The sequence below is a fragment of the Silurus meridionalis genome, chromosome 2 (genome assembly GCF_014805685.1).
Source record: "Silurus meridionalis isolate SWU-2019-XX chromosome 2, ASM1480568v1, whole genome shotgun sequence".
Taxonomy (NCBI): Eukaryota; Metazoa; Chordata; class Actinopteri; order Siluriformes; family Siluridae; genus Silurus; species Silurus meridionalis.
In genome coordinates, this window is record NC_060885.1 from 33,889,421 (window position 1) to 33,903,517 (window position 14,097).

General features: G+C 37.6%; 1 protein-coding gene across 2 annotated transcripts in view; it reads left to right on the forward strand.

Annotated features, from left to right (window-relative positions):
• Positions 1-14,097, forward strand: part of plpp4 (phospholipid phosphatase 4) — a 69,854-nt gene that overhangs the window by 25,190 nt on the left and 30,567 nt on the right. For both annotated transcript variants that reach the window (XM_046863326.1, XM_046863318.1), the window contains exon 2: positions 13,412-13,520. In XM_046863326.1, the coding sequence (XP_046719282.1) occupies positions 13,412-13,520 (109 nt within the window). The remainder of the gene's footprint in view (positions 1-13,411; positions 13,521-14,097) is intronic.

Below are 14,097 nucleotides of genomic sequence, written 5' to 3' on the forward strand. Positions count from 1 at the left end.
GCCTGGGACGAATTGAGGGACTCTCTAATCCTAATCATGTCAGAGGTGTGTGTTTATGTATGTGGAAGAGGGCAGACTGCATGTGCTCTTATTCATTTGTTGTTGTAACATTGCTGAAAGTTTAGATATGTAAGGAATTTTCAAACAGAAAACTAGTGAGATAGAAACTTAATGTTCTCCCAAATGATTCTATGTAGCTGATTTGAAGTTAGGGAGCTTTACAGAATACAAATACTTTATTAGGTAGAATGGGATCTTACAGCATCCACTCACTGATTTGTTTATATTTGGGGAAACGGAGCCTGAAATTTATTCATTAGAATTGATCACAAACAAGTACAAACAAAAATCTAAACTGTGTGACCAAATAAATGGTTGTGTTCATCACTGCCCAGATTTCAATGTTAATAATGAAATGGACTGCTGTAATTAAAGTAATATTAATCAGTGTTAAAAAAGCAAAAGAGTATAGTAGATTTGTCACACTGGCTTTTTTCACGTGAGGTTGGGTGGTAGAATGGGGAATGTACGATGGATGCCAAGGACACAAACTTCTCCTGAATAGAGTAGTTGGCGTTGCTAAATGGTCTGCACTTTGGTTTAGTGTTAACGTTCTGAGCTCAGTAGTGAAATTTAAATTTGCTGTGATATATTCATTCTTTTCTAATAGCAAGTTCTTCTTAATGTTCTGGTTCATTAACACAGGAGAATGTACATTATAGTCCAAATACACATTCTATTTGATACCTTACAGCGAAACATATTGAAAATCATAGCTTCCTGTTGAAATAATGTATATATTAATGTGTGTGTGTGTGTGTGTGTGTGTGTGTGTGTGTGTGTGTGTGTGTGTGTGTGGTGGCTTCATATGAATTGCAGAAAAAAATCTTAAGGAATAAAACTGTACAGTCAACCTATAGTACCTGTAAATAATATTTTAAAACTGGGTTCTTACTGAGAATCTGGTTGTCACATCTTATCCTGTAATGTATTATCTTCTGATGCCAAATAAACCTTCTACCAATCAATCAACCTGAGTTTTGGATCCTGCTTGTGTGAACGTAATCTCTTCCTGTTTATGTACCATTAAAATGGATGTGTGTGGGTTATCATTAAAGTCGAAGTGTGTATTAGTTTGGGATGGGGGTGTGGGTGGTTGGTCATTCACATTCAATTGTCAGCTTTTTAATAATGATCTGGTCAGGCACCAGTAAAGCCAAACAATAGCATATGCAACTTGCTGTTAATTTTATCCACATCGAACGAGCAAATTTTTCAGCTGCTTGCCCAGGCACTTGGAGTCCAGTCACATAAAAGTATATTGATTACTCAAAGAGCAAAAGCTCACACCTTGGTCTCATAAAAAGGTAATAAAAGTTGTAAATGGAAGCAAAAGAAATCCAATGACCATTTGCAACTTACCATCCAATTAACCGCCGCAGATTATCAATAATTATTCGACCCTGATGCAAATTCATCATACAAAAACAACACTGCCAGACACAACTAATCTGTTTATTAAATCAGTTATATAAAAACCTACAGTACGAGATACAGCACTGACCACTGGGATCACTGTTTTCAATTGTCAGCTAATTTAGGACTGGATATAAAGTATTGTCAGTTTGCTTTAGGGTATATTGTGTAGTGCTGATACATAGGAAAGTTTAGAAAATCAAGCAGGAGAGTCTTAGGCCTTACTTTTACATGTATTTTTACATCTATTTGATTATTTATTTATTTTTCACTTGTAATGTCAGGAAACTTCTGATCCCAATGTGAGACTTGATAAAAAAGTGTCAGACAACCTCTTGATTCTCCCCACGGCTCATAAAGAATGAGGAATAAATGTCAGACAAACGATAGCAGCATATACAGTAGAGTAGGTGATCTTTCAAACGCAATAAAGATCATTTTGTCAATTCTGATCGTGGTTAAATTTACGTGAGGACCTGGAGCAGTTCCATCATATTGCAGGTGCTCCTCTGTGATTTAATTTCTGCCTGGATTGCCATGTCTCTGTGTTACTCACCCCCTCCTCATCCTTCTCCTCCTCTGAGAAAATTATGGATCAAATTATGTACTGTTTTTGGACCGCTGTGTGCTCGTTTAGTCCCATCAATTCAGAGACTCCTGTGGATTTGCAGGCAGATGCTGCTTTTTGCATTGGAAAGGGAAAAGTAGGTTTGTAGTGGTGTAGTTGGTGTGCAGTAAAAAATAATTTTTGTAAATCAGGTAAATGTGATCCTGCAGGCTAATTAAAGAGAATGTCAGCTACTGGAATGAAGCCACTTTATATTTTTTTTTTAAGTCGCAGTATCTTACAAAGTTTAACGCTATAGAAAGTTTATCATGTCTTAACTGCGATCTGGACACAAATTTGATCCTGGATAGGAATGTAAAAAAGTATTACACGCAGTGAAACTAATCTCGTACAAATATGACTTAAAATTTTATATATTTATTATTTTAGTAAAATACCTTATGAAACAAGAGTTTACCAGGTCAACAGGAGTGAAAGGAAACATTATGGAGTTGTGTAAATTAGTGTAGGCAATGTCAGATGCTGTAATATGCTCTGGTTTCCTCCCAGTGTGGCGTGGCAATGTAGCAGGTTATATTCACTGAACTGCTGGATGTTCAAATGGTGCTCCAAAAACAGTGTGGGCTTCATAGACAATTGGAGTAATTTTGAGGCAAGGCTGTTCGGCCTGTTAGGGCAGGACGGTATCCATCCCACTCAGGAAGGTGCGGCTCTCATTTCTGGAAAGTATAGGTCATGGTCTCAGAACAGCACTAGTGACTGTAACTGTCCAGAGCCAAGGCCAGGGAGCAGACAGACAGGCTAAACCAACCCTCTGCTAGCTTCACAGACTCGTCACTCAGTATCCGACTCTGATTTTCTCGTAGAATTTGCAGATTTCATCACAAATCCAGCTACTTCTTTAGACAAAGCATTAATTGTTGGTCACTTTAATATTCAATTAAATAATCAGGAGGACAACAGCAGTTGTGGTGACACACACTTGATTCTTTGGATTCAATATAAAAAATATAGTCATAATTTTACAGGCTGAATTTCAGATCATTACTTCATTTCTTTTAAAATCTGCCTCAGTCATAGCATTAGTACTGCGCCACGGGTCAAGGTCAGGTTTCCGAATTGGGGGTTGATAACTGGGTACATAACCAATGCTAATGGAAGAGTTAATTAATTTTAGAACAGGTTCAGTTACTTCTGGAATTATATGTTTAAAGAAACTTGAAGGCAAGGGATGGAGAATACAGGTGGATGATTTTGATTAAATAAATTAAATTGTCATTATTGGCTCGCTCATTAGAGACAAACTTACACTTATAAAGAACAATCTTATTTATTCTTTCTTACCATATTATCTGTGTAAAGCTGCTTTGACACAATGTCTGTTGTTAAAAATACTATACAAATAAAATGAATTTAATTGTATTAAAGGCAATGCTGCCAAGCATGTTTTTTATATTTTGATGTCAATCCATCTAATGTCTCTGAAGATATTTTGAGGCTATTTTTCAGAAATAGTTATCGCGATTGAAGTCTGTAGGCAGATATCCAGCAGACATGGTTAAAAATGATGAGCAACCCAAATGGGCAAACTAAAGATTAAAGTCTGAAATGCTAGAAACTAATGATCTGTGAATGAAAACGTCCAAAGTATATTAAAATCCGAGCTTTAAATTGGTGTCGCAATTGCGTATATAAGCAGTGCTGATATGTGGATGGTGCATGAGTGTTTAAAGAAGTACATAGAACAATTGGAGTCTACAAAGTGCCTGTGGAATATTAATACCAAAGGTTATAGACAATAAAAAAATAGTTTTCAAACAATACAGGCACAGAATCGTATGGGACGTTTTTTGGATGCTGTAGAAGTACATTTTCCCTTCACATCATCTGGGAGACCCGAAGGAATGAATCTTGGTCAGATGTCATCAAACCTTTGTCCATATGATGTATTTTAAGAGCCATCATTTTGAATGAGTCTATAGACGAATAAAGGCAGAAAGAAACAAAATTTAATGTTTTTACACAAATATATCAATGTGTTTAATTAAACACGCACTAAAAAATTGCAGAATCGATATTACTGGATGAGTTGGCGCATAATGCCCCTGGTAGGCAGCTGATATTTAGAATACGGGTTTGATTTTTCTTTTCAGAGGATGATATCAGGATGATAAGTTGATTCAACTTGCCATGGCATCTGCTCAAATTTAAAAAGCTTTGTCATTTGCCTCCTAAAGTAGCGTGAAATTATTAGCAGTCATGTATTATTTTTTTTTTACTAATCTTTTTGCCAAACCATTCTCTTTTGACCTCAAACGAACAGTGAATTCACCTGCATAATTCTCTCCACAGTTTGGCCTTTTCAGATGCTTCGCCAAATAAGCTGCTAAATCGTTTTTTTTTTTTTTTTTTTGCTTATAGACGTAAATCAGAAGTACTTCAGCTTTTGTCTTAGATCAATTCTTCGTTTCTTTGACCAATTAGAAGCCATTTTGCAGTTGCTGCTCTGTTTGGGTGATCGCTATTTATTGACATATACACGCAAGATAAGAAAAAATAAGCGTTTGCAATATGTTAAATGTGTACACACCTGACAGGCGATAAAGCTAGTTTATCAGGTAAAAAACAGCATGATGATATGTTTTTGAGCGAACCGACAGACTTGTCACGATCCGGCAGTGCGCTTCAGGGAAATTACTGATGTTTTCCCAGTCTCCTGGCTTCCCTCTTACAGCTTTCTCTGTTTCTTTTATTCTTTGCTGATGTTCTGGCCTTGCTAAAGCCACCCAAGAGAAATGTGTGACCTGCTGCTCATTTATTCACATCCAGTCTTCTCGTACCTACTTGCCTGGGGGACTCGTATTACCACACATCGATTACTGAAAGGGCATCAGGGTGATGCACACCTTGGGCTCTTGAAAGAAAAGAAAGCATTAAATGCAGTAATGGAATCAGTGCAAATCTTCAGCCGGAGAAGTCACGGATTGGTATTCTGATATGCACAGCTGTGTGGGGATGTGTTCAGACAAGCGTGGCTTTGAAAAGATGGCTACTCTATACACTAGATCACGAGTCCCCAAACTTTTTCTGTGAGGGCCACATCGTTTTTCTTTTCTTTAATGGGAGTCGGTCTGTAACAGAAAATGCCACGGGCCAGAGTGACTACCAGTGTTATTGTGGAGTTTTTATTATGGCTTTAAATGTATTTATTATGCCTTATTGCTGGATTAGTTTATTATTTTGTTCTGCACTGTACAGACAAATAAGCATCACTTTTCAGGAAATATATCACTTATTAAAAGATCATTATGACTATCATATTTACATTTTTGATATTCATTGCTATTGAAATTAAAACATTTACTTAATTATGTATATGCATACGATACTAGAGGACGAGCAATAGTGGATTTTGCCGTTACCGATATCTAGATTGGATCGTACTCGCCGATTACCGATTAATTGTTTTCAAAATGAATACTGAATAATAATTTAAAAAAAAACACTTTATGTATGTCAGGAATCCACCAGCCACACCTTTACATAACCCACCTATCACTCCAAGCAGCTCTTACGTACTAATCATCTACACCTGGAGCTCATCAGCCTCCAGGCTATATAACCTCCGTTCCATTGTCCGTTCTACAGTTTAGGGTGAAGAACATTGCTGGACTACCCAAGCTTCTTACACTACGTGTTTGAGTTGGTTTTCATAGTTAAGGGGCTCTGCTTAGTTCTCCGAACTGTGTCTGTTCATTGCATTCACCAGGTTTTACTAAACCTGGAGCTTAGCTCTGGTTTGCCGTTTTCTGCTTTTGCCCTGTGTTTCTTCATTGAACATCGTTTACTGCACTTCGGTTTCCAGCATGTTCTTCCGCCTGACAATGTAAAATAGTACTGAAATTTACTATAAAAAAAAGTACTGAATCAGGAAAATGTGCTCAAGGAAACAAATGGAAATATATACATTGATAAATATAATTAAATAATTCATTAATTATTTTTAATAAATATTTTATAGTGCTCTCCGTGAAGATATGCTTAACATGGGTCAGAGTGGAAGATCTCCTGCTATAAAGCTCTGACACCTTTGGGATGAATGCGAATGCTGACTGCACCCCAGACCTCCTCATCTCACCTACACCACTACCTGACTTTACTAACACGCTTGTGGCTGAACAAATCTCCACAAATCTCCATAAAATTTAGTGCAACATCTTCCCAGAAGAGTGGAGATTATTATAACAGCAAATGGAGACTAAATGTGGAATGTGATGCTCAAAAAGAGGCACATACAGGACCAAAAAAATGACTTGCTGTAACACAGAACTTTTTTTTAAGTGTGTTATTGACCACAGGCTGAAGAAGTGGGTGGTTTGCATATACGTGTTTAATTAGATAGATGTGAAGCAGGGAAGACAGCAGTCATAGATAAACAAAAGACAAAGAAGACAGCAAACCGTGAGCAGTAAGTGCTAATTAGAAACAGGTGACTAGTTCATTGAGATGCAGTGGTTCAGGAAACGTCGTTCCTGTCTGTGAAGCACTGCTGCTTAAAAGCCTGCATATAAAATAAATATCTTTAACCTTCTAGAAATGTTGCATAAAGACACAGGAACTCAGTAATACGATGCCGACTATACAAAGTGGTATCAAAATGTTTGGAGACTTTCTCTGTTTACAAGAAAGTATTTTATTTATCTACATTTCCACACCATTAAATTCAAAACAGTCCCCTTGCACAGCAATAAAGTGCCCCAGCCTTCTTCTGGAACGATTCTTTTCGAGGCGTGTCAAACACCTTCTGCGTTTCGCACCGGATCTCCGCAACTGTGTAAAAAAACGGCGAGCTGCATCTTCATCTTCAGGAAGAAGGCGAAGTCTGCAGGCCAAATCTGGCGAGTAGGGTGGCTGATTAAGTGAGATCATGTAGATAGTTCTCCGATGATCATCATGCACGAGTTGCTGAATGGTTTTGGGGGTTTAGCACGTAGACTCTTTTCCTGATCTCTCATTTCCTTTCGGCGATGTTCTTTCACTCTTGAAGCGCATGCCGCTTAAAACATCTCAGACGACTCGTCGCAGCATTAACGTCGCCGTATGTCAAACGTACGTCATGTCAAACGTCTCTTTGGCAGATTTGCCAGAGTTTTACACAGAATTTCACGTTTGCTCCTTGTTTTAATTTGCTGTCCGTGATAAACCTTTTGATACCACTTTATATCTTATCGGGTATGTGAGATGTAAACTTACTTGCTTTTTTGAGCGGATGCTGGTCAGCTTTGTGGGTTTGGCGAGCTTGTACGCAGAAGTTCTTCGATATTGTGTCTGCCTCTCTGGGAGGCTTGTGTTTCAGGGCGAAAAGACACTTTTCCATATGTCTGATGAAGAGTGCCAAATCCAGCGTGTGTTGACACCTAGCAGGATTGATGCTATTTTCAGCCTGTGTTTTTGTGTGTGTGTTTTTGTGTGTTTTTGTGTGTGTGTGTGTGTGTGTATATACTCCCAGCCTGGCTGTTACTTAGACATCTGAGCCACCAGTAGCCTGGCAGTAGATCAGCTCGCAGGAAAATGGCAGGGCTTCAGGAAAACAGATGAGAGATAAATTCTCATTTGAGAGTTTTTTTCCAGAAGCTTCCGGTTTGTTTGTTTATTTATTTATATATTTATTTAATTATCTAATTTCGTCCCCACAATTTCCTGGGCTCTGTCCTCACCTTGCATTTAACCTATTATTTTGTCTAAATTCCAACAAAATTTTTTCCTGACTTATGAATAATAAATAAAATTAAGAGGTAATTGAGTTAAATGGAACCAAACAGTGTTTGCCGAAGTAGTCAGGATTAAGGTATCTTAAACTTTTATTATATAAAAAATTAAAAATAAAAAAATCACAGGGTATCACAATCAGAGGGATGTTATAGCACTTAGCTAAATTAGGTTTAGTCTGTTTTGTAGATAAAATAAGGTATATGCTTTTTTTTTATTGGTCGAACAATTCCCTTAGGCAAAAAGACTTCAAGACTGTAATGAAAGTAAATTCTGACTTCCAGCCCTCTGATAATCCACACTGGAATCTCCTTAGAGCATAACAAAAGCTACAAGGCATAAACTGGCCACTGAGTCTGCTCTAAGCCTAAAATCTTGTTCTCGCTTGTAAATGAATAGATGAAACATAATAGTTTTAGCCTTTAAGTGGAAAAAAGACATCATTCTGAGCTTAGCGTGAACTCCTTCAGATCCCCGTTGGGCTTTACGAGCTAAACCCGTAGCAAAGTCGAACCCTTGTTACAGATGCATGTTTTTATTGCTGCACTGAGCCGCTGATCGTATCATACCAACAAATACACTACTGCAATGACACTTTGTGTCTGCATTGCTCAGCTTTATCCACGACTGCATCTTTGCACCATCCATAACTTCTGTTTATCATTGCACTACTGTATATTCCACACATATTCATCCTGTATATACTGTATCATACAAACATTTATATATGAACATATATATCATGTTATTTGAGCATGTTATCTTCTTGACATGTCTTATACTTTTTGCAGTTATACTGTATATCACTATATGCACTATTTCTTACTTTATTACCTACTGCACCTTCTGTACATTAATCACTCTCACCCCTGTACATATGGACCCCAAACTCTCATTTAACTTACTACTATTTATTAAAAATAGGCCACTTATGCACTTGTGGTTAGATGCTCTGCAGGAAATGTCTGTGGCTAAGCTTGTATTCGGTAGCGGAGAATGCCGGACTCAAACACACATCTAGTGCTACAGAGAGCTACACAACACTGACTGCACAATAAAAAAAGCTTTGAGAATCAAACCCTTTGAGAATCGTATTAGTAAAAGCAAGCCATACGATAGAGTGGAGGGAGTAAAAGTTTGAACATGTAGTGCTCAGTGCTCACTGAACTGAAGTGTTCATATGCTAAACTTACTGCTAAATGCTCATGAATGCCTTTATATCAGTGTAACTCATGGCATCTTGTGTTCATCACTTTCACAATGTGTGTTTTCAGTAGAGGAATCAGCACCGATAGTTTTTCCGGGTTCCGGTCCGATGTCATTACGAGAGCAGCCTCTAGAGGCAAATCACTGATATATACCTATATTATATTTGTAATTTATTAATTTAATAATAATATTTATTAATTAAATTCTTTTCATTCCATTTAATTTAGTACATTGATTTAGTACTGTTTCAAAAAAATAAATCAGTACTATTTAACATTGTTTGTTTTATCGATTGATTAATCTGTTATCGGCAAGTACGACCCTACCTTGGTATTGGTATCGGTAAAATCCACTATCGCTCAACCTCTAGTTTTTAGTTAGAAGAATGAGAGAATTTTCTGGTCACAGGAATCTGAGCACTTTCTCATACAGTCTTGTAGTTACAATTACCTTCTTTTAGTTTTTTGCTATAGAATTGGAGTAGACACAAAGCTTTGTCTCTATATTTCAAAAAGAATTTAAAATATTTACTTTTAAATGCACAGTTTTGATTCATTATGATGAGAAGGATCTGAATGGAGCGTGCAGATGTCATTAAGTGTCAGTTGTAGTACTTTAATGTTTTTTTCGTAGTTTTGCTGTATTGAAAATGCATCTTTTAAAGACAATACAATATTAAATTTTCTGTACCTACATCTTGTAATATTTGCTTCTAAAAGGGATCTGTACCTGGATACCTGCCTGCAAAAAAAAAAGAGAGTGATCTGACTGTTGATGCGGCGTTACTGCTGCTTTGCCCTGAATTATTAGTAATAGCTGCAAAAAATAAATAAATAAATTGAAAGCACTGTATCTAGCTTTTTTTCCACTAAGGCTCCAGAGTATGTGAGTGTTTCCAACCGGGACTCGTGCTACTATTATTCCTTTTATCTGCACTTCAAAGAGGGCTTGGAAATATGATCATTTTGGCTGCTGTTCGTGTTGTTTGCGGATGCATTAGTGTTTTCGGAAAAATGTGCCCACGTCAGAACAAGGGCAAGACGGAGAGATTAGACCCTGAGGCAAAAGCAATAGCAGGGGATTAAAAGTTAAAATTCCTGCTGTGGCTTCGCCAGTTATGGATAGTTCTTCAGATTTTCTCGTGTATATAGAGGAGGGCAGGACTGTGTGATGCCACATGGGCAGCAGTTTGATGTAAAAAATACAATGTGATCATATCCATGATACTTAGAAATAAAAAACGAGGCTGGGTTTATCCAGATTTACCCCAAACCTCAGTAATGAACATTATGATCAATAGTAATTTAATTATGACTGTCGCAATTCAATTATCATCTTTAACATCAATTCATCGATCAAAATAATGTTTCATCAGGTTAATAATATTGTTGGAAACATGTCATAGTCGCTTCTTCTGACTATTAAAGTTTTTATGGTTTGCGATCATTAACGCATGGTATTGGGTAACCAAGCACTAAAGGTGCACATTTATTAATTGTGAAATATGTTTTCTTTTAAATAATAAACAGTATTGGACAGATATCAGTATTATTATCGATGCATAATCACTCCTAATAATCATAATTAAAATAATATAGAATTAAGACCTTTTATCATCCTGTAATTCTACAATGCCCCAAGACCTTTATTTGGGTAATAAAAACTCTCCTTCACACACAGAACTTCACTCATGTATGTTTTTTAATGAAGTCACCATGGGGATAAGTCACTTTTATCTCTGGCTGACATTTTGAGCACAGAGTCGAGTTGTTACAAAGTAGGACACGCAAAAAAAAAAAAAAAAATCGGCTGCAACCAAACTTAATTACGTGTTGCTAAAAAAAATGTAAAAATCTCTGGGGTTATTGCACTTGCTATTGAACTGCACAAGGCGGTGGTACACATGACAGATTAATTAAACCCAGTCTTTACTAACGAGCACTTTTTAATTAATGTTGCATAAATAACACTTACTGCTGTAAATGCGCCTGGTACGGAGGATTCGCTTCTAAAATGATCAAATGTTGTGGAAGGAAAATATAAAAATGTATGGCTTTCTATCCTATTTTGTAGGAGCTGGACAAAATGAAAACAAATAGTCCTCTTAAGAAGCCCCATATAATTAGGAGGGATGGGTTTGGTGTTTATGAGCTGCACTGATGCTGACGTGTTCGCAGAGGAATCAGCGTGGATGAAAGAGAATCGCCCGAGACTGATGCTGGATGAGACAAAATTAGCCACTTGAGCCACTTTCTATTTATCCACGCTTTCATCTCGTCTACAGTTGAAAGCACAACGGCAGAAGATTGTTTACCTCGACTGATGGAAGATAATGCCCTGACACAAGTTTATGGGTAATTATGCTTGATGAATACGCTTGGAGGTGTAGAGACGGCGCCGGAAACACGGATACAGCGATGTGGCAGCTCGATGCAACAAACCCGTAATCTGGGACTCTCAAATGACTCTGCATTATTGTGGAAAACAGTCACTGCCTTGTTGTAAAGCGCACAAGTCTCACAATAACATGGAGCGTGTTTTTACCGTATTTTGACGATAATATCGTTTTTTTTCTATTTACAACCAAATTGAACAAATGACCTCGTTACTTTTCCATTAGGAAGCAATTACACGGATATTTGTAATGCTCTTACATGTACAGTTTTCGTTTAATGCGGGAAAATCAGACATTTTGCAAGACGTGCTATAACTATGTCATTACTATTTTTCAGTGGGGTGTTTCTGTAAAGAGGTATGAACTCTTTTACGATCACATTTTGCCCCATTTTACCCCCCGTTAGATACATCGCTGGCTTGCAAATCCTTTCTATTTGACTTTATGCTGAATCATGTGACCTAAAACCCCTAATAATTAGTGCAGGGTTTATACGAATCCAGACACATTAAAAAATGGCGTCTATTGTCTACAAATCGTTTCCCAAAAGTTGCTTCGACCCGCGTCAATTTGCGCCCGCCGTTTATTTACTTTCCGGCTCTTTGAAATGTCGCGATAACGACTAAAAACGCGGCATCGTTTCCGAAACCCTCCGTGTTCTGAATGACCACCAGGGTAAAAGGGAGTGCACGTAGCCATACGGCTAAAGTAAAGTCATCACAAACAAGCGCAAAAGCCATGAATTGCATCTTTACACAAAAGTATGTGAGTTTGCTCAGTGCTCGCTGAGATGAAGTGCTCACGTGCTAACTTCTTTACACCACGCTCGTGAAACGCATGATATTAAGTGACTTTCCCACCACGTGCTTGTATTTCCAGAACAAAAACCCCCAAAAAATTTTCCTTTGAAGGAATCAGGGAACTTTCTGCTACAGTCCAAGAGCCTTTATTTAATTTTTTTTTTTTATTCGGTTCTTGTTACAGACTTGAAATCGACCCAAAGCATGAAATTACACTTGCTTTTAAAAAGAAAGCAGGGTTTCTTGAATCTGAGTGTATTGGAAATGCATTGCTCAGCACAAGCCTAAGAGCACTTATGTTGCAGACGAATATAAAAAAATATATTGAATAAATTTGCTACACTCAGAATAAGTTTTATTTTCAGAATTACATTTTCATGACTTTTCTCTGAAGTTTGTCCAGCGTTAGAGATTTCTTGCTGGTGGGGGGAGATGCTTCTGCAATGCACTAAAATTATGTGTGCAGTAAAAATACTGACAGGAAGAATATGAAGTAGGGTTTTTTTTTTTTGTTTCAATACTTTTGCAAGCCACTATAGGTGTAAATTATTGCACGAGACTAATGTGCAAAAAGCCGTGTGTATTAAAAAGCAATAGAAATTGAAAAGAACTAAATATTTTTCTCTTTCAGTCAGCGTTCACATTCATCCCAAAGATGTTCAGTAGTGTTAGAGCTCTATAGCAGGAGATCTTCCACAATTTACAACCCATGTAAAGCAAATCTTCATGGAGCTGGATTTGTGCAAAGGGGCATTGTCATGCTGGAGCAGGTTTGGTTCTCCTAGTTTAAGTGAAGGGAAAATTTCATGCCAACACATCCATAACATCTGATGACTCTCTGCTCCACCATCTTTGTGCTGAAAATGTAGTAAAAACGCACATATGACTGGAAAAGTCGGCTGTTCCAATACTTTTGGTCATACAGCAGATATTAGATCGCAATATCGTGGAATCTGTGCAAAGTTTGAGGTTACTGTCATGGAGAAATATATTTTGTGGTGTTTTAATAATTAATGAAAATGTTTATTTTGGGATTACAGAAAGAAAAAAACAGTTTTACTTTACAACTGCAGAAAATATAAGATCACCTCAGAAAGGCAACCAGACAGCCTGAGTCGTATTAATGGAGATGAATAACACTCTCTTTCTCTCTCGCTCTCTCTCTTTCTTGTCCTCTCTCTCTGCCTCTCTCAGGTTCACCGAGTTCCTGGAGCCATTTGAAAGAGTTATTCAGCCTGAAGAGCTGTGGCTCTACAAGAACCCTCTGGTGGAATCAGATCTAATCCCCAAGAGAGTAATGTTTGTAAGTCATGGTTTTTTTGGTTTGATGTGCTCGGAGAGTGGCTGCATTGGTCAGATAGCAGGGAGTTCACGGTCGTGTACTAATTACAAGAAACACAGACAAGAGGCAAGAGCAGAAATCAAAGAAAATAGGACTGAAAGAAAACCGGACTTGATGGCATCAGCATGTGCAATCAGACTTTATATTGATACTGTAGGACCCCTGGGAGACCGGAGGGGAAGATTCGGGGAAACAGTCACGATTTTAACTGAGCTCTGAGCTCGTGTTTGTTCGTTCGGAACCACATGTAAACCGGTCCACCGAGGACTCGCAGCTATCGCTCTGTCAAGCTGAAATTCACGCTTTGTGACTGTAGTGCTGCTCGATTACCAGCACATCCACTCAAACTCTCTGGATACGGTGGTCACTGAAAGCATTGGGGGTGTAAGAAAATATCGATACACCAAACTGGCGATAATTTGTCTGGCGATACTGTATTGATTCTCAAAAAACAATATTATCGATATTAAATCATTAAAGATTAGTTCGTTTTGAGTTCATATTTCGGCCGATATTTACAGTAGCAGTCTTCTTATCT